A 27,050-nucleotide genomic window follows, 5' to 3' on the forward strand; every position below is an offset into this window, starting at 1 on the left:
GTGCATCTTGTAGATGATAACTGAAATCCAACCCATGTCATATTTTAATTGAAATGTCCTGCTCTTTGAATCATCTGGTATGAAACTGATGCATGCATAAATATCTTTAATTTTATGATTTTGCATGGTAGAATCATAGCTTGATCTTTTTATTGAATACAAAGGAAATTCATTCACATTAAAAATAATTTTGCCAAAGTACATTTCTAATTAAATTAGGGACATAAACCAGATTACAAACAGCAACTTCAAATATGAAGAATAAATTTCTGAGAACCATTACGAAAACACATTGTATTTGTAAAAAAATGTATACAAAACATAGTCGTGGTTAGTGTTTGTAAAGTTTATTTTGTCCATTTATGGGATGGGAATGTCACTGGCAAAGTCAAAGTTTATTGAGTTTATTTATTGTCTTTGAGAAGTTGACGGTGAGCTGCCTTCTTGATTGTTGTAGACATTGGAATGTGGGGAAACCCACAGGGTTGTTAGGAAGGGAACTCCAGGATTTTGACCCAGTGACACTGAAGGAACGGCGATGTATTTCTAAGTCAGGATAGTGAGTGGCTTGAAGGGGAAATTGCAATTGATGTGTGTTCTCATGTATCCGCTACCCTTGTCCTTTCAGATGGAGGTGATCATGGATTTGGAAAGTTAAAAATCACACAAAGCCAGGTTATAGTCCAACAGGCTAATTTGGAAGCACCAGTTTTCGGAGTGCTGCTCCTTCATCAGGTGGTTGTGGAGTATAAGACTATAAGACATAGGAGTGGAAGTAAGATGTCTTACGGCCTTATTCTCCACAACCACCTGATGAAGGAGCAGCACTCCGAAAACTAGTGCTTCCAAATAAACCAATTGGACTATAACCTGTTGTTGTGTGATTTTTAACTTTGTCCAATACTGGCATCTCTAAATCATGGATCTGGAAAGTCCTGTCTAAGGAGCCTTGGTGAATTTCTGCAGCAAATCTTACAGAGGATACACACTGCCGTTAATGAGCACTGGCAGTGGAGGGAGTTGAGGCTCACGGTGGAGAATGAGGTGCTGTTTCATTTTGGTGAACATCTTTAATCCTGCTGGAGCTGCACTTATCCAGGCAAGTGGGGAAATATTCCATCCCATTTCTGACTTAGTGCCTTGGAGATGATGGACAGACTCTGAGGAGACAGGCAGTGAGTTAATTCACCACTAAATTCCCAACCTCTGGGGTGGTCTTGATGCGAGAGTATTTATGTTGTTGACGCAGTTCAGTTTCTGATCAGTCATTATCTCCAGGATGTTAACAGTTTGTGAATTCAGTGAAAGGAATGCAGTTGAGGGTCAAAGGTTCAACTCTATCTTGTTGGAAGTGGTCACTGTGTTCCTTGCAGAGTTATTACAAGTAACATGCTGCGTTGAACTCTGACTCATGTTCCGCTGTTAAGATGCAGATTTTTCTGATGTTTGTCAAATTGGTCTTGCTCATTTGTGAGATGTGGATACCACTGGCAAGGTCAACCTTTATCGAATTAATTTTGGGTTGATTCCAGAGTTGAGAGGGTTGGCTTATGAGGAGAGATTGGGTCGACTGGGATTATACTCATTGGCATTTAGAAGAATGAGGGGGGTTCTCAGAGAAACTTATAACATTATGAGATAAGATAGAAGCAGGGAGGCTGTAGAAAGCAGAACTAGGGGGCATCACCCTCAAAATAAGGGGGAGCAGATTTCAGACTGAGTTGAGGAGGAATTTCTTCATCCAAAGGGTTGTGATTCTGTGGAATTCCCTGTCCTGGGAAGCAGTTGACATTACCTCATTGAATGTTTTTAAGGCAAAGATAGATTTTTGAACAGTAAAGGGATTAAGGGTTATGGTGAGTGGGCGGGTAAGTGGAGCTGAGGCCATGATCAGCCATGATCATATTGAATGGCAGAGCGGGCTCGATGGGCCTACTCCTCCTCCTAGTTCTTATGTTGTTAAGTTTTTACGAAAGGGGATGAAAATTACCTCAAAAACTCACTATTACTTCCAGACTTGAGCAGAATGTGATGTATATGAATGAATTTAACAATGAAAAAATGGAGAGCACAATAGCAGGAGCACTGAAGAGGTCAAATAAAGAGCTTTCGGAATGATTGCTCCCAGAGGAGAGAGTGGAATACGAGAATGGGAAAAAAGACGAGTACTGTAAAGATGTGGGACTCAATTGGGAATGAATCCATGGTCCAATTTTCCCCTTTCTCAGAGAGATAATCCGACTGTGAGAGTGAAGTAAGGATACCACCACTTACACACTCGATAGGTCACCGACTGTAAGGGTTGAAAAGACAGGGCGTGCTGATAAGACCCAAACTTAGAATCGAAAATGAATGAAGTCCAAATTAGATTGGCTATGACAAGAGGCGTGACCAGTGACTTTAAGTAGCATCAGCACAAAGTTGTGAGAACTTTCAGTAAAGCCACCAATGCCGAGTGTTGGACGTGAGAGTTGGACTCTGAGAATGGACAGTGAAAAGAACTGATAACTCTTGAAGTGAGGGTGTGACTGAGGATGCTCGGAACCAGCTGAATGGATCGAAAGATGGATCGGATCACGAGGGGAAGTTAAGGAATCAGAAAGTAGAGTGAGGGAGAGAAATACTTTGGTGCCTCTGTTTGGCCCTGGGAGCCCATGCAGAGGGTGGGTAAAGTATTCAACAATAGGAACAGTGGGACACCATGGGGTCTGGATTGCATTATTTCCCACATCCCCCAAAAAATTGCATTTTGATTTAAATTTGTAAGTTTCCTTTGATATATTGAGTTTTGTTACGATGCTCGTCAGGGGCTGCTCAATCTAATTTGGTTCATTTTGACCAACACTTTTATTTTGAATGGTCGAGAGAGAACGATTAATCCAGGGACTGGAGAGGGAGACCTGAGAACGTTGCCCTGGCAACAGCTAAAGGAGAAAGTGAGGGTAGAAACAGAAGAGAAAGAAAATTGAATGGGGATGGGGAGGGGGGAGGTAGCTGAGAAATAATAACAACCTTTGGGGTGGCTCAGTGGTGAGCCATGCTGCCTCACAGCGCCGGGGACTGGGTTCGGTTCCAGCCTCAGGCGACTCTCTGTGTGCAGTTTGGCTATTTCTCCCCTGTTCTGTGTGCATTCCCTCTGGGTGCTCCAGTTTCTTCCCACAGTCCGAAGGTGTGCAGGTTAGGTGGATCAGCCATTGGAAATGCAGGGTTACAGAGATAGGGTAGGATCTGGGGGGGGGGGGGGGGGGGGATGCGCTTCAGAGGGTCAGTGTGGACTTGATTGGCCGAGTGGCTTGCCTCCACACTGTGGGGGTTCTGAGATTTCTGTGAAAACAACGGGAAGAAGCAAGATACTGGATCAATTGTTTCTGTGAAATCTGAGACAGATTAATCTGGTCAAGCAAGGATGTTAAGAATATGGGCCAAAGGCAGGTATAAGGAGTTAGGTCACAGATTGGTCATGATCCCAACGAATGGTAGAAGAGGTTGGAAGGGCTGAATAGCCTACTCTTCCTCCTGTGATCCTATGTTCCTAAAATGTTGCCAATGGCCTTCCAAAGGCTGTGGTGAAAATGAGCGAGTGAAGGGTTGGGTTTCTATTGGTCAGTAAGGTTACCCTGGTAACGCAGTAGAAGTTCTGATTGTGTAGTCTTGGTGCAGTCATCTCGCTAAATGGTGAAGCTGCTGGTGTGCTCAGATTGAGACAGGGAGTTGAAGGAGCACTCGAGAGCGATGGACGTGTTCCGATGCCTACGGTGGTAACTGTATTCTTTAACCGCCCTCAGGATGTAGCCCTTGAATGACGCCCCCATGAAGGCGTACAAGATGGGGTTGAGGCAGCTGTGGAAGAGAGCGATGGTCTCTGTCACCTGAATGGCGATGTCCATCCTCTTGCTGCTGTCGCATTCACTGATGAGCGTGTGCAACAGGTCGAGCAGACGGCAGAACCTGACGGTGTTGTACGGCAGCTGGGTCAGGAAGAAGACCCCCACGACGGCAAGGAGGACTCGCAGGGCTCCGCGTTTCTTCCCGCTCGGAGCTCTGCACACAGCCTTTGCCACCGCCGAGTAACAGTACAGCATGACCAGCGATGGGATGGCGAAACCCATGAGGATCTCGAAGATCTGGATGGTGGCCTTGGCCGAGCGGGCCATGTGCAAGGGGAAGACGGAGATGCAGAGCTCCCTGCCTTCAGTCCCATGCACCGAAGTGAAGACGAAATCGGGGACGCTCAGCAAGATGGCCGCCGCCCAGACGCAAACGCAGACCACCTTGCCCTTGCTGCCGACGGCCGGAGAGCTCGTCACCTTGGAGACGGCTAGGTATCGGTCAACGCTGATGCAGGCGAGGAAGAGCATGCCAGCGCTGAAGTTCATGACGAAGAGAGCTGAGGAGATTTTACACATGGCCACCCCTAATATCCACCCATGGATTGCGTAGACTGTCCAGAAGGGGAGAGTTATGAGAAGCAGCAAGTCAGCAATGGCCAGATTCAAGATGTACAAGTCAGTTTTCGACTTGAGCTTTTTGTAGTAGGTGTAAACGGCCACCACCAGTGAATTTCCAGCAAGCCCAATGATCAGAGTGACCGCATAGAACACTGGCAGGAAATACTTGGCAAACCGTCTAACGTTATCCTTCTGACATATATGATAATAATCGTCATAGTTGATGCTGTAATTTCTGTAGTCGCTGTCAGTCCCATTATAATAACTGTTCTGGTAATAGTCATAAACGTCTTCATCCTCCATGGCACCTTCAAGATAAAATAACAGCAATCATGTCATCCGAAAAATTACGTTTGCAGAATAGGCAAGGTTTTTCACCCATTGTCTGGTGTCTCCACCTCTGCAGGACATCCCAAAACACCTCTTAACCTGTTAATCAAAGTTGTTGCTCTGAAGTAGATGCTCTCAGTGCTCCAGAGCACAGCAAACTCCCACAAATAATAACTGAGCATTTACCTTTTCGTGCTGCGTGTTACTGAGTGAAGGGTGTTGGGCAGGACATTAGGAGCAACCCTGCACCCCCCCCTCTCTCCCAACTCTAAGGAATTTAATGGGATTGTTTCCTTTCAGGTCAATGGGCAAGTGTTCATCATCTCACGGATAAATGCCAGCACCTCTGACAATGCAGCCTTCCCTCAGTCACACCGAAATGGGTGTAGTTCAGCCTGTGATGGGGTTCGCATTATACTGAATGGTTTTGAATATCATTTAAGGTGCACCTTTGGGTGCTGTGTAAAATCCCGGTGCCTGTTGATGGCAAGGGTGGGGGTGGATAGTCATTGGTCAGGGTTGATCGAGTTTGTGATTTGGAACCGTTTGTCACCAAACACACCACCAGAGGCATGGACTCTAGATCCACTCCTCCATCACCTTTCTTCATCAACAGCCCCTCCTCCTCCCCACCTCTTGGAGGCAGTTACGGGAGATGGACCACTTTAAACTCCTGTGTGTTCAGTGTCCAAGGCTCAAACATTCCTTCCAGTTAAAGCAGTGATTAATTTACACTCCTTTCAATCTAGTCTACTGCTCACAATGAGGAACACTGTCTCTCGCTCTCATTCTGTCTTGGAATGTTCCAGAGAAGTCCAATGCAAGCTGAAGGAACAGCACCTTATTTTCCACTTAGGCAGTTGCAGCCTTCAGGAGTTCATTGAGTTCAGAGCATGAACACAGTCTCCATTTCAATACCTTCCCCGTGCTCCCCCTACCCTTTTCTCCAGGTCTGTATCTTGTTCCCCATTGTTTTTCTCTACTCTGTCATTATCATTGACTCTGGATCCTTCCACCCCATCCCAGGTCCAGTCCTCCCTCTCTGCCCCGCATCCTTGACCTGATGAAGGGCTAATGCCCGAGGTTATCTCTCCAGCTCCTCGCATGCTGCCTGACCGGCTGTGTTTTTCCAGCGTCACCCTTTTTGACGCTGATCTAGATCTATCTTCCCACCTATCTGCTCCACCCTTCCCAGTGACCAATCACAATCACCTCCTAGCTACATCCACCTATTGCCACCCCATCTACCTTTCCCTCAGCCCCACCCCCTCTGCTATTTATTTGTCAGTCCCCTTCCCCCTCCCCCAGTCCTGATGAAATGTCCCGATCTCCTGCTGCTCTGATGCTGCCTGACCTGCTGTGCTTTTTCCAGCTCCACACTTTATTCGCTCTGACTCTCCAGCGTCTGCAGTTCTCACTATCTCCAAGATTCTAGATTCTGTAAAAACATTGCCACTCACTTTTGTCTTTGTTCTGCGACATCTTTGATCTCCCATCTTCCTGAACCTTTCCTTTTTCTGAATGCCGTAACACCCAATGACGTTTCGCGCTCAGTTCCAGGATTTAGATGCACTGACACTGAAGGAACGGCGATATATTTCCAAGTCAGGATGGGGAGTGACTTGGAGATAACTTGCAGAAAGTGATGTTTCCATACTGACCAGTTCCCTGCAGGCTGATCCAAACGCCTTCTGCACTATCCTATCCACCTGCAACTCTACTTTTAAGGAGTTATGAACCTGCACACCCAAGGTCTCTTTGTTCAGCAACACTCCCCAGCACCAACCAAAGGGTCTGTTTCCATGCTGTACATCTCTATGACTCTTTGAAGGTAAGAAGAGCTGTTCTCCCAGAGAGTGGTGGAGGAGAGTGGAGCATTGGATGGCTCCTTAGATGCTGCCTGACCTGCTGTGCTTTTCCAGTACCACTCTAATCTAGACATCTACACTTCAACCCCAGGGCACCAATGTGGACTTCAACAGCTTCCTCGTTTCCCCTTCCCCCACCTCATCCTAGTTTCAAACTTCCAGCTCAGCACTGTCCCCATGACTTGTCCGGACTTGTCCGACCTGCCTAGCTCCTTTTCCACCTATCCACTCCACCCTCTCCTCCCTGACCTATCACCTTCATCTCCTCCCCCACTCACCCATTGTACTCAATGCTACTCTCTCCCCACCCCACCCTCCTCTAGTTTATCTCTCCACGCTTCCAGCTCACTGCCTTTATTCCTGATGAAGGGCTTTTGCCTGAAATGTTGATTTCGCTGCTCGTTGGATGTTGCCTGAACTGCTGTGCTCTTCCAGCACCACTGATCCAGAATCTTTTACCATTGGATGTTTAAGGCAGATTCAGAACTAATAAGGAATTCCGAAGTCACTGAGTCACACAGCACAGAAGCCAACCCTTCAGTCCCACCGATCCATGCCGACCATAATCCCGAACTGAACTAGTCCCACCTGTCTTCTCTTGGCCCCTATCCGTCCAAACAGTTCTTATTCATGAACCTATCCCAATGTCTTTTAAACATTGTAACTGTACCCGCAACTACCACTTGCTCTGGAAGTTCATTCCACACACAAACCACTCTCTGTAAAAAACAAAAGTCATTTTAAAATCTTTCTCCTCTCACTTTAAAAATATGCCTCCTAGTCTTGAAATCCCCCACCCGAGGGAAAAGACTCCTGCCATTCACCTTATCTATGTCCCTCGTGATTTTGTAAACCTCCATAGGATTACCCCTCAACCTCCTACTGCACTCCAGTGAAAAAAGTCCCAGCCTGTCCAGCCTCTCCCCATAACTCAAGTTCTCCCTTCCCGGCGACATCCTGGGAAATCCCTTCTGATCCCTCTCCAGTTGTCAGAAGAGATAGAAATGTGGACGAATCAGATCAAGTATATTCTTCTAGTTCGGTAGAACAGGCTCGACGGGGCCAATTCCCCAATGCCTGCTCTTCAATTGGGTGCACTTCTCAATGTCTTTTGTGACTTGTTGTGATGAGACACTTGTTTCTCCACTCTCTTACCACTTAATTTTTCATCGAGAATAGTCAGTCTGACTCAGGAGTCACCTCGAATACAAGAATGGCCAGACTTGTCACACTCATTCTGAAGGCTATGTCAAAGAGAAGGAAATTTATTTGTGTGGAGCTGTTGCTTGAGTTGATGAATGGGATATTTAAATATAGAGAGGTTCCCAATGAATATACAAAATAGTCAGTACTTAAAAGCAATCTCTGCTGTTAGATTGCACAGCAGTGACACCGACTGAATGTTAATTAGAAACATGAGAGAGCGAGGTTATGTCTATGTTTGCTTTGATTTTTTCACTCACATTCTTGAGTGAAGGGTAACCTCTGAAGCAAAATGAACCACCTGCAGCTCTGGGGAGAATCAGTTTCTATCCTTTTGAGTTGAACAATGTAGTCCGAATGGATGGGAAGACATTAACATGGAGAGTTGTTGAGGTTTGGAAAAACACTGGCTCAGAGGCGTGTGCTGGAAGCTTCAGTCGTCAAGTTAGAACAGAGTAGAACCAAGGAGCAGGACACACATTGGACACCCCTTTTGAAGAGCTGCTTTTGAGGCAATGGGCTGAACAACATCTTCCTGTCGTTCTCTGTAGAGCTCCCAGTGTCCACTGGAAGTTTCCGGAGAAGGATGTGTTTAGTTCCTTCGCTGACCTTTGAAGGCCTGCTATGAAGGTCAGCTGGCAAGCTGTGAAGCTCTGCGCAATCACTTGTGTGGTTTGCCTGGTTTAGGCATGCTCTGGGCTCACTTGGTTTGGGTGGAGGGATGGCAGGGCTAATGGCACGCCTCCAGGTGGTGGTGAGCAGAGCCACGCTCATTGAGGGCCTAATGAGGGACCTGCAGCCCCACCCATGGGAGCTATCTGCCAATCTGAGCAGCACAAGCATCACCAAGGGTCCAGCAGTGAGCAATTCCAGGGTGATGTTCCAACAGATGGGCAACGCGAGTGAGTCAGGGGCATTGGGCATCTTGGGGAAGGAGTGGATGAAGGGATAGGTTTTAATTCTTGGTGGAGAGGATGCTGGTGGTGGTATTAATGGCTGGTAGGGGAAATCCCCTTTGACTCTCTGATAATAGAAACCTTCCTTTCCTTCCTGCCCTACTTTAACAACTTTAAACAAAACATATCATCCATCATACAATCAGGCCTGATAGTTGTTTGTGATTTGCAAATTGAAACAAAACTCTGTATTAAGAAAAAAAATCATGAGAGGCATGTATAAGGTGAAGAGACAAGGCCTTTTCCCTGGGAAAGGGGAGTTCATAGGTTTACGGTGAGAGGGGAGAGATTTAAAAGGGATCTAAGGGGCAACTTGTGGGCAGCACAGTGGCACGGTAGCACTGCTGCCTCACAGCGCCAGAGACCCGGGTTCAATTCCCGACTCCGACTGTGTGGAGTTTGCACATTCTCCCCGTGTCTGCGTGGGTTTCCTCCAGGTGCTCCGGTTTCCTCCCACAGTCCAAAGATGTGCAGGTCAGGTGAATTAGCCGTGCTAAATTGCCTGTAGTGTTAGGTAAAGGGGTAAATGTAGGGGATTTGGGTGGGTAGCGCTTTGGCGGGTCGGTGTGGACTTGTTGGGCCGAAGGGCCTGTTTCCACACTGTAAGTAATCTAATCTAATCTAAACTTTTTCACACAGAGGGTGGTGCAAGTGTGGAATGAGCTGCCAGAGGAAGTGGTGGAGGCTAGTACAGTTACAACATTTAAAAGATATCTGGATCGGTATATGATTAGGAGGGGTTTTAGAGGGACATAAACCAAGTGCTGGTAAATGGGACTAGGTCAGATTAGAATATCTAGTCGGCATGTGCAAGTTGGATTGAAGGGTCTGTTTCCGTCCTGTACATCTTTATGACTCTATAAAATCGACTCCAACACTGTTTAACCAACCTTTAACCTCTAGTGTTTAAGCATGTCTGCCTGCACAGCCTTGTAATGGAGCATTGTGGTGCAGTGGTACTGACCCTATCTCTGAGCCAGAAGGCCTGGGTTCAAATACACAACCCCACCCTTCCTTTGCTCCAGAGGCTGCGTAATGGCAACGTTGAACAGGTCGATGGGAAAATGGCGAGGGGTGGGTCACTCAGGTGGGTGACTGGCTCAATGGAGCCGCAATTGTTTCTTGAAGTACGGTGGGCAGGCTGCCTATTCTGACACCCGCTCACTTCGACCCTCGCTTGCAGTTGGTGGGGGTGGGGGAAGGGTGCGGCAAGGGAATCGTGGGCTAGACTGTCGAACCATTTTTCATTATCTGCTACCCCCCCCCCACGCCCAGAGAATACTCGCACTTCAGAGACCCCCCCGCGCACATCTTGGGTCTGAATCTGGGAGCGTTGGATATCCCCCCCTGTATTCAGTTCCAAATAAATCAATGGTGCACACAGGCTTATCTGTGTGGAGGGTAGAGGGCTTGTATACATTTATGTCTACACTCTCCCAGTACAGAACTCTTGACAGGTTTACAGTTAACCCTTGGCTTGCTGCCAACTCGGGGGAAGTCAGTTAGAGTGAAACTCTAGGCCGATTGCTTTATGACTGATTCACCAGTCAGTTCATCAGGCTGTGAGCTTGAACTGAGCATCACTGTAACTATTAATGCCCATAGTTGTCACAAGGCAACACAAGGGTCATTGAAAAAAAAATCCCCAGTTGACTTCTTCTTTCCCCCCTCTGCTTTGGAACTGGGTGAGGCAGCTTACTGGAGCGTGGTTGCCTTCTGCAATTTTGCATTTTTGAGGTTGTGTGTGTGAGAAATTGAGCATTTGCAGTAAGTGCTATAACCTGCAGCTGATAATGATTGGGGAAGAAAAGGAAATACTTGCATTTTGACGCACCTCAGAACGCTTCAAAAACAACTCGAGTTTGTTGTAGTTTTTTAGATTAGATTAGATTACTTACAGTGTGGAAACAGGCCCTTCGGCCCAACAAGTCCACACCGACCCGCCAAAGCGCAACCCACCCATACCCCTACATTTACCCCTTACCTAACACTACGGGCAATTTAGCATGGCCAATTCACCTGACCCGCACATCTTTGTGACTGTGGGAGGAAACCGGAGCACCCGGAGGAAACCCACGCAGACACAGGGAGAACGTGCAAACTCCACACAGTCAGTCGTCTGAGTCGGGAATTGAACCCGGGTCTCAGGCGCTGTGAGACAGCAGTGCTAACCACTGTGCCACCGTGCCGCCCACAGTTTCCTAAACACAGGCAAGTTCGGTGGCCATGGGGGTGTGAAAGCTTTGAGGCGAATATTGAGTTAAAGTTTGGAAGTAAGACTTCATTAGAGAGTTCCGGGCAAAACGCCTCAATCCTCTCGGTGCCTGAGGGATGGATTTTCCCTTTGAGATGAAATGGGTGTCAGACACCTGCATGAGTGTCGGTGAACAGTCAGTGATTTGCCCCAAATTGAGGGCAAAAGTCCTGCACAAGTACGTAGTGAAGGTGGACTTTATAACTTTACTATCATTTCTCTGTCCCTGAAGTTGTAAAACCTCTCTACAACTTTATAAAACATGAAATTAAAAAAAAGTCTCTCAGCTGCCTGGGTCCCCATTGTTATGGGAATTAACTGTCAGTCATCATCTAACTGGTGCATTCTCTGTGGCAATGTGTCTATCTTTCAGAGTCCACCTGCCAACTAATCAGCTCTCCTCTCTCATACCCTTGACACAGCTAGCTTACCTTCCCTGTTCATAGGTTCAACTCCCAAACTCCTCATTAATGACCCCGAGCTTCCAAGTGCCCGCCACTTCAAAAACCCAGTGTGTTCCCCAGTCAACCCCCCAGTGTATTCCCCAGTGTATTTCCCAGTGTGTTCCCCAGCCAATGGCCCCAGTGTGTTCCCCAGCCAACCCTCCAGTGTATTCCCCAGCCAATGGCCCCAGTGTGTTCCCCAGCCAACCCCCCCAGTGTATTCCCCAGCCAATGGCCCCAGTGTGTTCCCCAGCCAACACCCCAGTGTGTTCCCCAGCCAACCCCCCAGTGTGTTCCCTAGCCATCAACGCAGTATGTTCCCCAGCCATCACCCCAGTGTGTTCCCCAGCCAACACCTCAGTGTGTTCCCCAGCCAACCCCCCAGTGTGTTCCCCAGCCAACCCCCCAGTGTGTTCCCCAGCCAACCCCCCGGTGTGTTCCCCAGCCAACACCCCAGTGTGTTCCCCAGCCAACACCCCAGTGTGTTCCCCAGCCAACACCTCAGTGTGTTCCCCAGCCAACACCCCAGTGTGTTCCCCAGCCAACCCCCCAGTGTGTTCCCCAGCCAACACCCCAGTGTGTTCCCCAGCCAATGGCCCCAGTGTGTTCCCTAGCCATCAACGCAGTATGTTCCCCAGCCAACACCCCAGTGTGTTCCCCAGCCAACACCTCAGTGTGTTCCCCAGCCAACACCTCAGTGTGTTCCCCAGCCAATACCCCAGTGTGTTCCCCAGCCAACCCCCCAGTGTGTTCCCCAGCCAACCCCCCAGTGTGTTCCCCAGCCAACACCTCAGTGTGTTCCCCAGCCAACCCCCCGGTGTGTTCCCCAGCCAACCCCCCGGTGTGTTCCCCAGCCAACCCCCCGGTGTGTTCCCCAGCCAACCCCCCGGTGTGTTCCCCAGCCAACACCCCAGTGTGTTCCCCAGTGTGTTCCCCAGCCAACACCCCAGTGTGTTCCCCAGCCAACACCTCAGTGTGTTCCCCAGCCAACCCCCCAGTGTGTTCCCCAGCCAACCCCCCAGTGTGTTCCCCAGCCAACACCTCAGTGTGTTCCCCAGCCAACCCCCCAGTGTGTTCCCCAGCCAACCCCCCGGTGTGTTCCCCAGCCAACCCCCCCCGGTGTGTTCCCCATCCAACACCCCAGTATGTTCCCCAGCCAACCCCCCAGTGTGTTCCCCAGCCAACCCCCCAGTGTGTTCCCCAGCCAACACCCCAGTATGTTCCCCAGCCAACACCCCAGTGTGTTCCCCAGCCAACCCCCCAGTGTGTTCCCCATCCAACACCCCAGTGTGCTCCCCAGCAAACCTCTCTCTCTCAGGCCTGCTACAGTTCTCCACCGAGGATCAGTGCAAGCTGGAAGATCAGCATTTCATTTCTCAACTGGGACCCTGCTGCCTCCACACTCAATGTCCAGTTCAATAATTTTGGACTCCGAATGCCTCATGTGTGTGTGGATGCAGACATTCTGCTTTGCCTGAAACCAGGCAGCCTTCCATTTTCGGAGAGTTGACCTGTGAACAGGGGAGGATACGATAGTGGTGGCACGGTGGCTCAGTGGTTAACACTGCTGCCTCACAGCGCCAGAGACCCGGGTTCAATACCTGCCTCGGGCAACTGTCTGCATGCACATTCTCCCCGTGTCTGTGTGGGTTTCCTCCGGGTGCTCCGGTTTCCTCCCTCAGTCCAAACCTGTGCAGGTCAGGTGAATTGGCCATGCTAAATTGCCCGTAGTGTTAGGTGGATTAGTCAGGGGTAAATATTGGGGGGGGGGGGGGTTCTCTTTGGAGAGTCGGTGTGGACTTGTTGGGCCGAAGGGCCTGTTTCCACACTGTAGGTAATCTAATCTACTTTGTGTCAGCATGCTGCACATCAGTTCCCAGGAAATTCTCGGCATCCTCCTGACTGGGTCTGATCCCGGTAAATACTTTCTGCTCCAGTTTATTCCTTTAATTTCTATTGAAAGGACAGTGGTAGCTGAATGGTTAAGTTATCCACTCCTATAGATTCTGGACAACTTGATGATATTAACACGCACATTCATCATGTACTAAGACTCTTGCAGTGGGAGAAGACTCTGTGTGGTATGGGATGGCACAACTGGGATCCTCATCAGCGGGCTAAGGTGCGGGTGTTTACTTTTCCCGACAGCCACGGGTTGGGACCCCATACCCCAGGCCGACAGTGACCTGTCGAAGGTTATATCAGTTAGCACTTTCTGCAGAGGAAGGGGAGAAAGTATTTACTGTGAATTCAGTTATGTGCCGAATGAAGACTAGGAGACCCAGCTATGTTTGAGAATCTCTGTGCATGAGAATCTGTGTACAAAGCAGAAAGCAAACAGTGGGGAAATGGTGCAAAAAAGTTTGTATTTTTGGGAGAGGAGTAAGAGAATCATGTTGTCCATTCATGTCACAACTCAATACTCTGTGCAAAGGTTTGTCTGACCCGAGGTGCAAGAAGTCAAATGCGCAGAAGTTATAGAGTCATGGAGATGCACTGAAACAGACCCTTCGGTCCAACTTGTCCATGCCGACCACATATCCCACCTGCCAGCACCTTACCCATATCCCCCCAAACCCTTCCTTCCACTGGGCGCACGGTGGCACAGTGGTTAGCACTGCTGCCTCACAGCGCCAGAGACCCGGGTTCATTTCCCACCTCAGGCGACTGTGTGGAGTTTGCACGTTCTCCCCGTGTCTGCGTGGGTTTCCTCCGGGTGTTCCGGTTTCCTCCCACAGTCCAAAGATGTGCGGGTCAGGTGAATTGGCCATGCTAAATTGCCCGTAGTGTTGGGTAAGGGGTATATTTAGAGGTATGGGTGGGTTGCGCTTCAGCATGTTGGTGTGGACTTGTTGGGCCAAAGGGCCTGTTTCCACACTGTAAGTAATCTCATCTAATCTAATCATATACCCATCCAGATGCCTTTTAAATGTTGCAATTGTACTAACCTCCACCACTTCCTCTGGCAGCTCATTCTCACAACGTACCACCCTCTGAGTGAAAAAGTTGCCTCTTAGGTCTCTTTTATATCTTTCCCCTCTCACCTTAAACCTATGCCCTCTAGTTCAGGATTCCCCGACCCCAGGGAAAAGACTTTGTCTGTTTATCCTATCCATGCCCCTCATGATTTTATAAACCTCTGTATGGTCACCCCTCAGACTCCAACACTCCAGGGAAAACAGCCCCAGCCTGTTCAGCCTCTCTCTATAGCTCGAATCCTCCAACTCTGGCAACATCCTTGTAAATCTTTTCTGAACCCTTTCAAGTTTCACATCTTTCCAATAGGAAGGAGTCCAGAATTGCATGCAATATTCCAACAGTGGCCTAACTAATGTCCTGTACAGCCACAACATGAGAAGGCTGTTCTTAGTGTAAGTGATATAATGGAGGAAAAGCTTTCGGTGTGGGCAGTGCTGAGGATTTATGTTTTGCAGAGAAAGCTGAATCGCAAACAGTATTTAAGATTGCTGGATAGACACGGGAAGAGAAAATTGCATTTATGGTTCACTAATGAAGTTTAATTTGACCCTGTACTTGTAGAAGTGCAGTCGGTTCGTAGATTAGTGAATAAAGTTGCTGCCAAAGGCAATGTGAAGATCCATCACTCGCAGATTGGAGAAATAATCACCATGAAAATTAAATCTTCAGTAAATCTAATGGCCAGTGTGATTGCTGCTCCCCTGTTTGGGGCCCATTCACTTGACTGTTCACTGAGTGATTCATCATCTTCAAAGATGTCTTGCTGTTTATCTGAACTTTTGAGATGGTGAGCTGGATAATGATTGTGACGCAGCAACATCAATGAAGCATTGCTTGGAAAGTAGATAATCTCTGCAGATCTCTTTTCTCAGTTTACAATAGTTTACAATGAGGGCGCGCCCATTTAAAATGGAGGTGAGGAAACTTTTTTTCCTCTCAGAGAGTTCAGAGTCTTCGCAATTCTCTTTCTCAAAAGGCAGTGGATGCAGTACCTTTATATCTTTTGAAGGCAGAGGGAGATAATTTCTTGGTGACCAAGGGGGTGAAAAGTTATGGGGGCTATGCAGGAATGTAGAGTTGAGGTTAAAATCAGATCAGCCATGATCTTACAGAACAGATTGGAAGGGCCTATTTGAACCTGGAGGTGTCAGGTGCGGGATGACGCACTTTTTAGACTTGCTTCAGGGAAGTGAGATGGGCCTGATTTTAGAAGTGGCCATCAAGCCAGGAATTTCATGGTCATCATTAGGTACTTTTTTTAAATTATTGATTTAGCAACTATACCACTAGACCATTGCTTCTCCAGTAAAAGTTGGATCCCCAGCCCCACATTGGCTAGCACTGCTGCCTCACAGCACCTGGGATCTGGGTTCAATCCCAGCCTCAGGCGACTGTCTGTCTGTATAGAGTTTGCACATTCTCCCCGTGTCTGTGTGGGTTTCCTCTCTCAATCCAAAGATGTGCAGGGTCGGGTGGATTGGTTAATTATTGATTTAAAATTCCATCATATTATTGATTTAAAATTCCATACCGGGGTTTGAACCAGAGTCCACAGAATATTACTTGGGTCTCTGGATTAATTTAGATGGTGGTTAGTATGGCAGTCATAAGGTCAAAGGTTACAGGGAAAACAGGGGTTGATGGGGTTGAGAAACTTATCAGCCATGACTGAATGGCGGAGCAGACTCGATGGGCTGAGTGGCCTAATTTCTGCTCCTATGTCTTATGGTCTTATGGATTTAGACTTCCTCCTGCCTATGTGACCTGCTCCCATTTGCCACTGTTTGAACTGGTGGCGTCTCCAGTGATGTCGGTGAGCCTGCCCCAGGCCGAGAGGAGCATTCTCATTGATACTTACATTATAGAATGGAATCATAGACTCCTGACAGTGCAAAAGGAGGCCATTCAGATCATCACCGACCCTCCAAAGAACGTCTCAGCCAGATCTTGTAACCCTGAGTTTCCCATAGCCAATCCACCTGACCCTGCACATCTTTGGATTGAGGGAGGAAACCCACACAGACACTGGGAGAATGTGCAAACTCCATACAGACAGACAGTCGCCTGAGGCTGGGATTGAACCCAGATCCCTGGCGCTGTGAGGCACCAGTGCTAGCCACTATGCAGCTTGGAATCCAACTTTTACTGGTCTAGTGGTATAGTTGCTAGCCTATTAATCCAGAGACCCAAGTAATATTCTGCGGACCCTGGTTCAAACCCCGCTATGGTAGATGATGGAATTTGAAATCAATAACTAAAAAAAAGTACCTAATGATGACCATGAAACTATTGCCAATTGTCAGGGAAAACACCTCTGGTTCAAAGATGTCCTTCAGAAAAGGAAACTGCCTACCTGGTCTGGCCTGCATGTGACTCCAAACCCACAGCAATGTGGTTGACCCTTAACTGGCCTCTGGGCAATAGGGATGGGCAATAAATGCTGGCCTCACCAATCACACCTTCATCCTGTGAATGAATGAAAAATAACTTCAAAATGCTAAACCTGAGACAAGACCGGTGGGAAACAGGAAGCTCAAACTGATGAGGCCCAATGCTCTCACTTTATTGGGAGGACATTGCATCTTCAATATCACATGGGGTCGATACAGAATAGAGAGAGTAGAAAGTATGTGCATTGGTGAAATAATCAAGAACGAGGGGGTGCAGGATTTAAGGGAACTGCCAAAAGAAACCATGGTGAGAAGGTTTAGGCTGCCCAGTGAGTGGTGAGGGTCAGGAATGTGCTGACAGTGAGGTGGAGCTGCTGAAAAGGATCATCAGTTGAAAAGGAAAGATGTGGAATAGGCTGCGCACTGGCACCAGAGAAATTGCTCCTTTGTGAGCCAGCACAGAAAGAACAGGCCAAATGGTCTCCTTCAGTGGCCATTCTATGAGCTGTCCTTCATCTCAGTAGAAGGAGCAGTGCCACTCTGGGCTGTGTGAGGGATTCTCCTCCCCCCCAACAGCCCATACAACCCAGGCTGTGCTTCCTCACTGACCAGTTCCCCTTCACATCTCTGCTGCCTGAAATCCAGCTCCTGCCTCCCAGCACAAGATGCCAAACACAATTGGAATGATTTCCCGAAGCCTGGACTTCAGTTGCTTGAAAAGTGCAGCAATAGCGGACATCCCCCCCTTGGTGTGACCTGACAACTCCTAAGAACTCTGCAGTACAGGTTTCAATAATCCCTCACTGACATCTATCGGCCATTCAGAACAAGCACCACCATCTAGATGCTAAGTCATTCTGTGGAACTATTTACAATGGATGGACTTGCATTCTGTAGCAACTCTAGTGCACCAGACATCTCAAAGGGCTTCACATTCAATGATGTACTTTGATGTCTTTGTCAAAATGCAGAAAAGACCACAGTCAATTTTCCCACAAATGTAATAAGAGCAGTAGGCCTTTCAACCTGTTGAGGAGAAAGTGAGGACAGCAGATGCTGGTGGTCAGAGTTGAGACTGTGGTGCTGGAAAAGCACAGCAGGTCAGGCAGCATCCGAGGAACAGGGCAGTCGACGTTACGGGCATAAGCCCCTCATCAGGAATCCTGATGAAGGCCTTATGCCCAAAAGGTCGATTCTCCTGCACCTTGGATGCTTCCTGACCTGCTGTGATTTTCCAGCACCACACTCCTGACTTTCAACCCATTTGAGATTGTGGTCCTCAATGCCAGTTTGGCGTGCCATCTCCCTGTCCCTTTAGGTCATTATTCTACAGAAATGTATGTCATAAACATACTCGGTGATTGAGCTACCTCAACTCTCGGGGGTGGGAGATGTCCAAAGATTCTCCATCCTCTGAGTGAAGGAATTCCTCATCTTAGTTCTAAAAGGGGTGATGTGGTGGCTCAGTGGTTAACACTGCTACTTCATAGCACCAGGGACCCAGGTTCAATTCCAGCCTCAGGCAACTGTCTGTGTGGAGTCTGCACATGGTTTCCTCCCACAATCCAAAGATGTGCCTAACGTTAGGTAGAACTGTGCTGATGTGGCCTGATCCTAGAGTCATGAGGCAAGGGGAACATCCTATCTGCATCCACCCCATAAGAATTTTGTAAGTTATCTAAAAATATAGCCTCACTTCCCTCAATCTTCCCATATAAAACAATCCTCTCTCCAAGTATATCCTTCCTTAGATAAGGAGATCAAAACTGTACACAACCCTGCAGGTGAGGCTCCGGGCAACGGTAGCAAGATTTAGAATGAGAAACAGGCTGTTCAGCCCATCGAGCCACAAGTGAGAACTCTGACATGAGTATGTTTCACAGTGAGATGAGTCACTGATTCATTCAACCAATATGGTTCAGGGTAATTCTTAAAATCAATCTGTTCAGAGCGATGTTATTACACACGTCCAGTGTTGGTGGAATTGACCCCAGGTTCAGAGGCAGGGACAGTACCACTGTGTCGCAAGACCCCAGTAGTTGAGTTAAAACCTTTGGCCAAATTAACTTCGTCTGTTTCCTAAAAACCAAAATAAAAACGGCTGAAAAACAGAAATTGCTGGAAAAGCTCAGCAGGTCTGGCAGCATCTGTGGAGAGAAAGCAGAGTTAACGTTTCGGGTCACTCGACAGCTCGGAGTTCTGTCCACAGATGCTACCAGACCTGCTGAGCTTTTCCAGCAATTTCTGGTTTTGCATCATCTCTGTCTTGTTGAGCTCCTGGTTTCTGGAAGCACTTTTGTAAAAAATTTACGACTCACTAAACATCATGACATAGGAATTTGTATCTGTCTCCCATCACACCCCCATTATTATGTGCTGATGTGTGTGGGACTGCATGCTAGAAGGAATTTTGGAATAAATCCATCAGATTTAGTGAAACCGTAATCATATTTAATGCCCATGTTGTTAATTTCCTGGAGACTGTCCTGTTGTGTCTCCTATTTTGCCTGGCCAGGTTGTCAGCTATCCATGATTTTGACTCTTCGATTCTCCAGCCTCCCAGCTTCCCCCTGAGTACTCTCCTAAATTCCTGTTGTTTGTTAGAGTCGGTTTGTATCCTGCTTTGGAGACAGTTCAGAGAAGCTCTCTCCCCTGATTCCTGGGCTCAACAGGTTCCTCTTGTGAGGAAAGGTTGAGCAAGTTAATTCAATCCATTGGAGTTTAAAGGTGGAGGACAAGAGGTGATTATGTTGAGGCATGAGGGTCCTCCACAGGCTGTATCCCAAAAGGATGTTTCCCCTAATGGGGGTATCCGGAACTAGGATTTCATGGTTTCAAGATAAGGAGCTTCCCATTTAAGACCATAAGACCAGAAAGGAGCAGAAATTAAGCCATTTGGCCCATTGAGCCTATTCCACCATTCAATCATGGCTGACAATTTTCTCAACCTCATTCTCCTGCTTTCTCCCTGTAACCCTTGATACTCAAGAACCTATCTATCTCATTCTTAAATATGTTCAATGACCTGGTCTCCACAGCGTTCTGTGGCAGTGAATTTCATAGATTCACCACTCTCTGGCTGAAGAGATTTCTCTTTATCTCTGTTAGAAAGGGTACTACCCTTTCCTCTCAGGCTTGCCCTCCTAGTCTCTCCTACCAATGGAAACATCTTCCCATCATCCATTCCCTCCAGGTCATTCAGTATTCTGTATGTTTCAATTAGATTCCCCCTTCATCCTTCTAAATTTCATCAAGTATGTTGGGTTGGCAAGGTGGCTCAGTGGTTAGCGCTGCTGCCTCATAGCATCAGGGATCCGGGTTCGATTCCTGACTCGGGTAACTGTCTGTGTGGAGTTTACACATTCCCCCCCCGTGTCTGTGTGGGTTTCCTCCGGCTGCTCTGGTTTCTTCCCACTGCCCAAAAGGTGTGCAGGTCAGGTGAATTGGCCATGCTAAATAGCCCATGGTGTTAGGTGCTTTAGTCAGGGATATATGTGGGGAGATGAGTCTGGGTCAGAAACTCTTCGGAGGGTCAGTGTGGACTTGTTGGGCTGAAGGGCCTGTTTTCACACTGATGGGAATCTAATCTAATCAAAAATATAGATGCAGAGTCCTCTAACATTCCTCATATGTTAAGCTTTTCATTGCTGGGACCATTCTCATGAATGGAGATGGGAAGGAATTTTGTCTCAGTGTTTTTAACCTTTGGAATTCTCTACCCCAGAGAGTAGCGGAGGATGGATCACTGAATGTATTCAAGGCTGCATCAGTCAGAGTTTGATTGACATGGAAGTCGAGGGTTATGAAGGACAGGCAGGAAAGTGGAGGGATGGCCACAATGACATCGGCCCCTCTCCCCCAAACCGGACACTCCATCAGTCGATAAGATCATGACCGATGTCAGTGTGGCCATCCCTCCATCATGAGAATGGTCCCAGCAATGAAAAGCTTAACATATGAGGAATGTTCGAGGACTCTGCACCTATAGATTAGATTTCCTACAGTATGAAAACAGGCCCTTCGGCCCAACAAGTCCACACTGACCCTCCGAAGAGTTATCCACCCAGACCCATCTCCTCACATTTACCCTTGACTAAAGCACCTAACACCATGGGCAATTTAGCATGGTCAATTCTTTCTTTCATTTCTGTGTCTCATATTCTTATTCCAAGTCAGAGCATCCCCATCTCCTTGGCCTGGCTGTGATACACACTCCGTTTAGTAGCAAAAAAGTACAAGTCAAGAAGTGAACATGACTTAAAGCCCTGGATTTCAACTTGCTTAGGGTCTAATCTTGTCTTTTCCCAACGATTATTAAAATTGATGCGTTCAGTAAGCTGGGATGGAGTGTTTGTTGGGGTTTTACTGTTAATCGAGGTGCTTCAGCCATCTTATTGCATGGGCTATTATTAAGGCTGATAATCAGGGCAGGTAAGTCAACTGCTCTGAATTAATGTGGTGAGGTAAGAGGGGGCAGAGCAACATCGTTAAACAGGTCGATTAGGAAAATAGGTTGAAAAAAAACCCAGCAGAAATGTAGGGGCCCTCTTATAGTACAGTAAAAGAAAGAGGGGTGGAGAGGGAGTCAGTGGTAACATTAATGGAGGAGATTCAATTCAATAAAAAGCTGACCCGAGAGTGATCATGTAACTACTACTGATTTTCATTAAAAACCAACCTGTTGACCCGGCTTGCATGTGACTCCAGACCCACAGCAATACGACTGGCTCTTATTTGCCTTCTGGGCAGTTAAGGATAGATAATGAATGTTGGTCTCGTGAGCAGCACTCACAAAGCGGCGCTGGGGGTTGGAGGAAGATGGCCCTCAATGCATGTACAAAATCACTGAGGCCTGGTTCAGGAAGCCATGTAGGAAGTCAAAATAATCAGGCGAACCAAACTTAGCATCAGCTGTACTTCTGGTGTAGCTGTGCAAAATCGGTACCTTTTTGTCCCTTTCATAAGAAGGTGCAATTGGATCTCATTTTGCCCCTCAATAATTCAATGTTTCTCTGCACAGCACGAAGACCTCAATGGAAATGGCCCAAATAGCCACACTCCTGCCTCGCCCACTGGTAGGATTGTGTACACAATGCACAACCAAACATCTTTCACTGCTGGAGTCTCTCACTTCTAAGAACTTGGCTTGCTTGCTTGAACTGGTTGTGACGATTCTTAGAAATTCCAATAAACCCTGAAATGCTCAGTGTTTTTAGAGAGTTTTCTGCTATTACTTTGCACAAGGCACGCCCAATACGCTGTGTTTCTCTACAGCTAGTTGCTCCAACTTCAGAAATTTGCAATTCTTTTAGCTCTCCGGTTTATCGTCTTGTTTAAAACATATGGCCTTGAGAGTCATTTTGTTTTTCAAATCTGCAATCACACTGAGCATTTGTGGACTGTAACAAAGAAAATTGAATGCTGCTGCGTGGGCTACTCCATTGTTTCTAAATGCTTTGATCCAAGAACGTTCACATTTTTCATCCTCTTGAGTTGCATTAATCAAAGCAGATAGCAGAGACAAGTTTCATGCCTGAGCACTGAAAATAATTTTCATGCAAAATAAAACAAAAACAGCTTGTACATTTCATCTTCTTACAGTCTCCATAGTCAAAGAGTTATAGAGATGTACAGCACAGAAACAGACCCTTCGGTCCAACTCGTCCATGCCGACCAGATATCCCAACCAAATCTAGTCCCACCTGGCCCATATCCCTCCCATCCCTTCCTATTCATATACCCATCTAAATGCCTTTTAAACCTTGAAGTGAGGGGGATATATGTGACAGAGAATGTGCCCATGGAATGATTTTTTTTAAACATGGGGAGGCTGTAGTGCTGTAAATCCCACATTATTCTGGTTTACCAGGGGAGTATCCCTGTTTTACTGCCTGCTGTAAGGATTGCAGGCCAGTGATCAACTTGTCTGGGCTTATTGTGAATGCATCATCTTTGATCATTAGGTCCTGGGATTTGTACCCAGACCTCTGTCTCAGAGGCAGGAACACTGCTCCCATCCCTGCTTGCCATCGATGTAACATCTTTCAATGAGCCACTGAACATCCCAAAGAGCTTCAGAACCAGCGAGATGCTTCTTTGAAGTGCAGTCAGTGTTGCAAAGTAGGAAACATGGTGTTGAGTCTCACGTAGCGAGCTCTGACGAGCAGCAATGAGCACATGGCCAAATAATCGTATTTAAAGTGATGTTGATTGTATGGTAAATATTGGCCAGGGGATGGGGTTGGGGGTGTTGTAACTCCCCAGCTATCCTTTCAGATAGTGGCCACAGGATCTTTGACATCCATACAATGTGGCAGGGTGGCTCAGTGGTTAGCACTCCTGCCTCACCGCATTAGGGACCCGGGTTCAATTCCTGCCTGAGGCGACTGTCTGTGTGGACTTTACACATTCTCCCTGTGTCTGCGTGGATTCACAGATGTGCAGGTCAGGTGAATTGGCCATGCTAAGTTGTCCATAATGTTAGGTGCATTAGTCAGAGGGAAATGGGTCTGGGTGGGTTACTCTTCAGAGGGTTAGTATGAACTTGTTGGGCCGAGGGGTCTGTTTCCACACTGTAGGGAATCTAATCTAATCTAATCAGGCAAGTGAGGCCCATGTTTAGGAGAGTCATCGAGATGTACCCTTCGGTCCAACCTGTCCATGCTGACCAGATATCCTAAACCAATCTAGTCCTAGCTGCCAGCACTTGGCCCATATCCCTCCAAACCCTTCCTATTGATATACCCATCCAGATGCCTTTTAATTTTGTAATTGTAACAGCCTCTGGCAGCTCATTCCATATAAACACCACCCTCTGTGTGGAAAAGTTGCCCCTCAGGTCCCTTTTATATCTTTCCCCTCTCACCCTAAACCTATGCCCTCTAGTTTTTTTTCATCCCAAAGCCAGGATCTCTGACAGTGCAGTACTCACGTCAATGTTTTGCACTAAATTATGTGTGGGATGTGGGCTCTTATTCACAGAGGGTAAATAAGAGCCCACAGTTCTGTCATTTTAAACAGACGCACAAACACTGCCAACTGGGTATGTCTGTGTTGGATTCCATTTCTAAATTACTTCCAGATCCCTGTAAAGATAACCGCCCAGTCAGCCAGACACAATCAGTGTTGTGTGCTGTCTGGTAAAAACCAAACCCTACAACTGATGTAAAATCTGATGCAGCCACCCAAGTAACATGTTCTATTTATGTTCAGAACCTGTAGGGTCTTTAATGAAATCTAAACCGCATTTCCATGCTTAGACAGTGCAAAGGCTTGCTCACAAACGAGTTCTCATGTAGCAGTTCTACACCGTTTTGCTCAGTAGGGCAATGTTTTCAAAGTAATGAGTGATTTATCAAGCCACTCATGTCCACAGAACGGATCTAACTGTGGTGTGTGGGCTCTGCCTCCGACAGGGTTAATGTATCTCATACAGCGAATGCTCCTGTAAGATAAGGTCAAAACTCACATGACACCAGGTTATAGTCCAACAGGTTTATTTGAAAGTGCAAGCTTTCGGAGCTCTGCTCCTCTTTCATTTTCTACTCACTAACACCTGGGGTCATGTGATTTTTGACCTTGTCCAACCCAGTCCAACACTTGCACCTCCACATCCTGTAAGATAAGAACTAGATGTGGCTAACTTTGTATTCAAAGATTTGATGGAGATTTATTATAGCTCCTGACGTGTACCAAATGCCCACTTCACTCTCCTTATCTACCCTTGACTCTACTTTCAAGGAACTATGAACCTGCACTCCAAGGCCTCTTTGTTCAGGAACACTCACCAGGACCTTACCATTAAGTGTATACGTCCTGCTCTGATTTGCCTTTCCAAAATACAGTACCTTGCATTTATCTAAATTAAATTAAATCTGCCATTGCTTGGACCAAAGACCCATCTGATCAAGATCCTGTTGTACTCTGAGGTAACCTTTTCAAAGGACAATCCTCTCATTCCTATTATAAATCTGTTGAACCTTTGTTGAACTCTTTCCAAGGCAAGTGTGTCTTTCTTGTAGTGATGGGTCCAAAGCTGTAAACAACACTCCATGTGGGCGCTCATTCAATGCTCTGTATAATTGCAGAAAGCCTTCTTCACTCTCAGACTCCAATCCTCTTGTAATAAAGACAAGCACTGTTTACTTTCCTCGTTGCTTGTGTACCTGCCTGCAAACTTTTCATATAAGGACATCCAAGCTACTTTGAATACAAACGTTTGACTTTTCTAGATTCCCTTCCAGAGTGAATGAGTTCACACTTTCCCATGTTATATTCCACCCGCCATATTTTGCTGACCGATGTAAGCTGCCTCAGTAACATTTACAGCCTCGATGTGTCCTCCTCATCGTCAACTTTTCAACCGGGCTTTGGATCAGGAACAAACCTGAATTCATTGCACTCAATGCCTCATCTAAATCATTGATAAGGATTGCACATGATTGAAATATAAGTACAAATTCTTGTAACACCTCACCAATTATAGACTGGCAGCATCGGAAATTAAGATATTTTTTTCAAGCAGGGAGTTACTTTTATTTAAAATCTAACCAGCATTATCTACAATTTGAACTGTGAGGCTGATGTATAAAAGCAGAGTGAAAAGGATTGTAAAAACAAATGAAAATTGCATTAAGTAGAATAACCCTCAAATCACTCAAACGTGAGTAACTCACCTCCTGACTCCTGTACAAGTCAGGAGTGTGATGGAATACTCCCTACTCGCCTGGATGGGTAGAATAAGTAGAATAACCCTCAAATCACTCAAACATGAGTAACTCACCTCCTGACTCCTGTACAAGTACAAGTCAGGATTGTGATGGAATACTCCCCACTTGCCTGGATGGGTGCAGTTCCAACAACACTCAAGAAGCTTGACACCATCCAGGACAAAGCAGCCTACCTGATTATTATATCCACAAGCATCCACTCCCTCCACCACCAGTGCTCAGGAACAGCAGTGTGTACTATCCATAAGGTGCAGTGCAGAAATTTAGCAAAGAATCTTAAACAGCACCTTCCAAACCCACAGCCACTTCCATTTGGAAGGACAAGGGCAGCAGACACATGGGAACACCATCCCCTGCAAGTTCCCCTCCAAGCCACTCACCATCCTGACTTGGAAATATATCACCCTTCCTTCACTGTCACTGGGTCAAAATCGTCAACTCCCTCCCTAATGAGTCTACTTACATCACATGGACAAGGGGCACCTCACCCCCACCTTCTCAACTAGGGACAAGCGATAAATTCTGGCTCAGCCAGCAGCACTCAGATCTCACAAGTGATTTTAAAAAATCTAATGTCTTAATTGCAATTCCTTTTCCTGATGTCTTTTGAAGTAAAAGTAATTCAAAAGCGGAGTAACTTACTTATCAGTTGAGTTTCTCTCCTGCTTTTTTTTGACTCTCTAAGTGTGGAGCCTTTTCAGCCTGCCGTCGTGAAAGACCGACTCTGTGGTGGGCAGGTTCAAGACAGGAGTAGTGCGTTTCAGCTGCTCCTGTCTCCTGTATCAGAAGTTTCCCAGGAAACGTTTCATTGTCTAGGACGGCCCAGAGAAATGTCTTTACAGCACTCGGCGGGGCGGGGTGTTCCAACAGAGAGATAAAGTGCTCCTGAACAGTTCCTGTGCCTACAGCATGTTTATTGCTGCTATACTCGGTAGATTGTGCTGTTTGAAATATCCTTTTGTTGTGGGCTCGTTTCCCCCAGTGAGGATGTTTGCGATTGAGGATGATCGTACTCTCTGGATTTAGCTGCTTGTTTTCATAGCTGGTGAACCTGATAACTAGTCCTGTTGTATCCTCTGAAAGAAAAGGCTTTTCTTGTGAAGGCAATTGCTGCTTTTTAACCTGCGAGCTACCGTGACTGCACGGGTAGAGGGAGCTGTGAAAGTTTGGCTCTGATTCAGAAAAGTGTAATAAATAAAATGCATCTTCAAAGCAAGAGGTTCCGAAAGATAAGCTGGAAACATATATTAGTGCAACGGGAGATATTAAAATTGGATTAGCAGCTATATTTTAAATGAGTAATGTATTAAATTCATGGAAAAAAAAGTGTTTGCCAAATATTTTCCAAAGTAGCAAACAGTAAATCAAAAACAGAACCAAGTTATATTAATCTTTACCACGAGTGATATTTTTCAATATATCACCGTATTCAAAAGTAATAATTAAAAAC

The 27,050-nt window shown here is 46.7% G+C and overlaps 2 protein-coding genes across 7 annotated transcripts in view; one reads left to right on the forward strand and one right to left on the reverse strand.

The window, feature by feature from the left end:
* The window catches only part of acad11 (acyl-CoA dehydrogenase family, member 11), a 149,074-nt gene that overhangs the window by 59,138 nt on the left and 62,886 nt on the right, over positions 1–27,050 (forward strand). The window lies entirely within an intron of this gene.
* LOC132832105 (atypical chemokine receptor 4-like) lies at positions 735–26,670 on the reverse strand. 5 transcript variants are annotated; one of them, XM_060849809.1, is made up of 3 exons: positions 26,243–26,670; positions 16,835–16,947; positions 735–4,756 (listed from the first exon to the last, which is right to left on the reverse strand). In XM_060849809.1, exons 2-3 carry the CDS (start codon positions 16,848–16,850, stop codon positions 3,669–3,671), a joined length of 1,104 nt encoding a protein of 367 aa, XP_060705792.1. In that variant the 5' UTR covers positions 16,851–16,947; positions 26,243–26,670; the 3' UTR covers positions 735–3,668. The 5 variants fall into 5 exon arrangements, with proteins under 5 accessions (XP_060705792.1, XP_060705794.1, XP_060705795.1 ...); XM_060849811.1 differs by lacking the exon at positions 16,835–16,947; XM_060849812.1 differs by lacking the exons at positions 16,835–16,947; positions 26,243–26,670 and adding an exon at positions 25,774–25,976.

Source organism: Hemiscyllium ocellatum, chromosome 34, assembly GCF_020745735.1.
Source record: "Hemiscyllium ocellatum isolate sHemOce1 chromosome 34, sHemOce1.pat.X.cur, whole genome shotgun sequence".
Classification (NCBI taxonomy): domain Eukaryota; kingdom Metazoa; phylum Chordata; class Chondrichthyes; order Orectolobiformes; family Hemiscylliidae; genus Hemiscyllium; species Hemiscyllium ocellatum.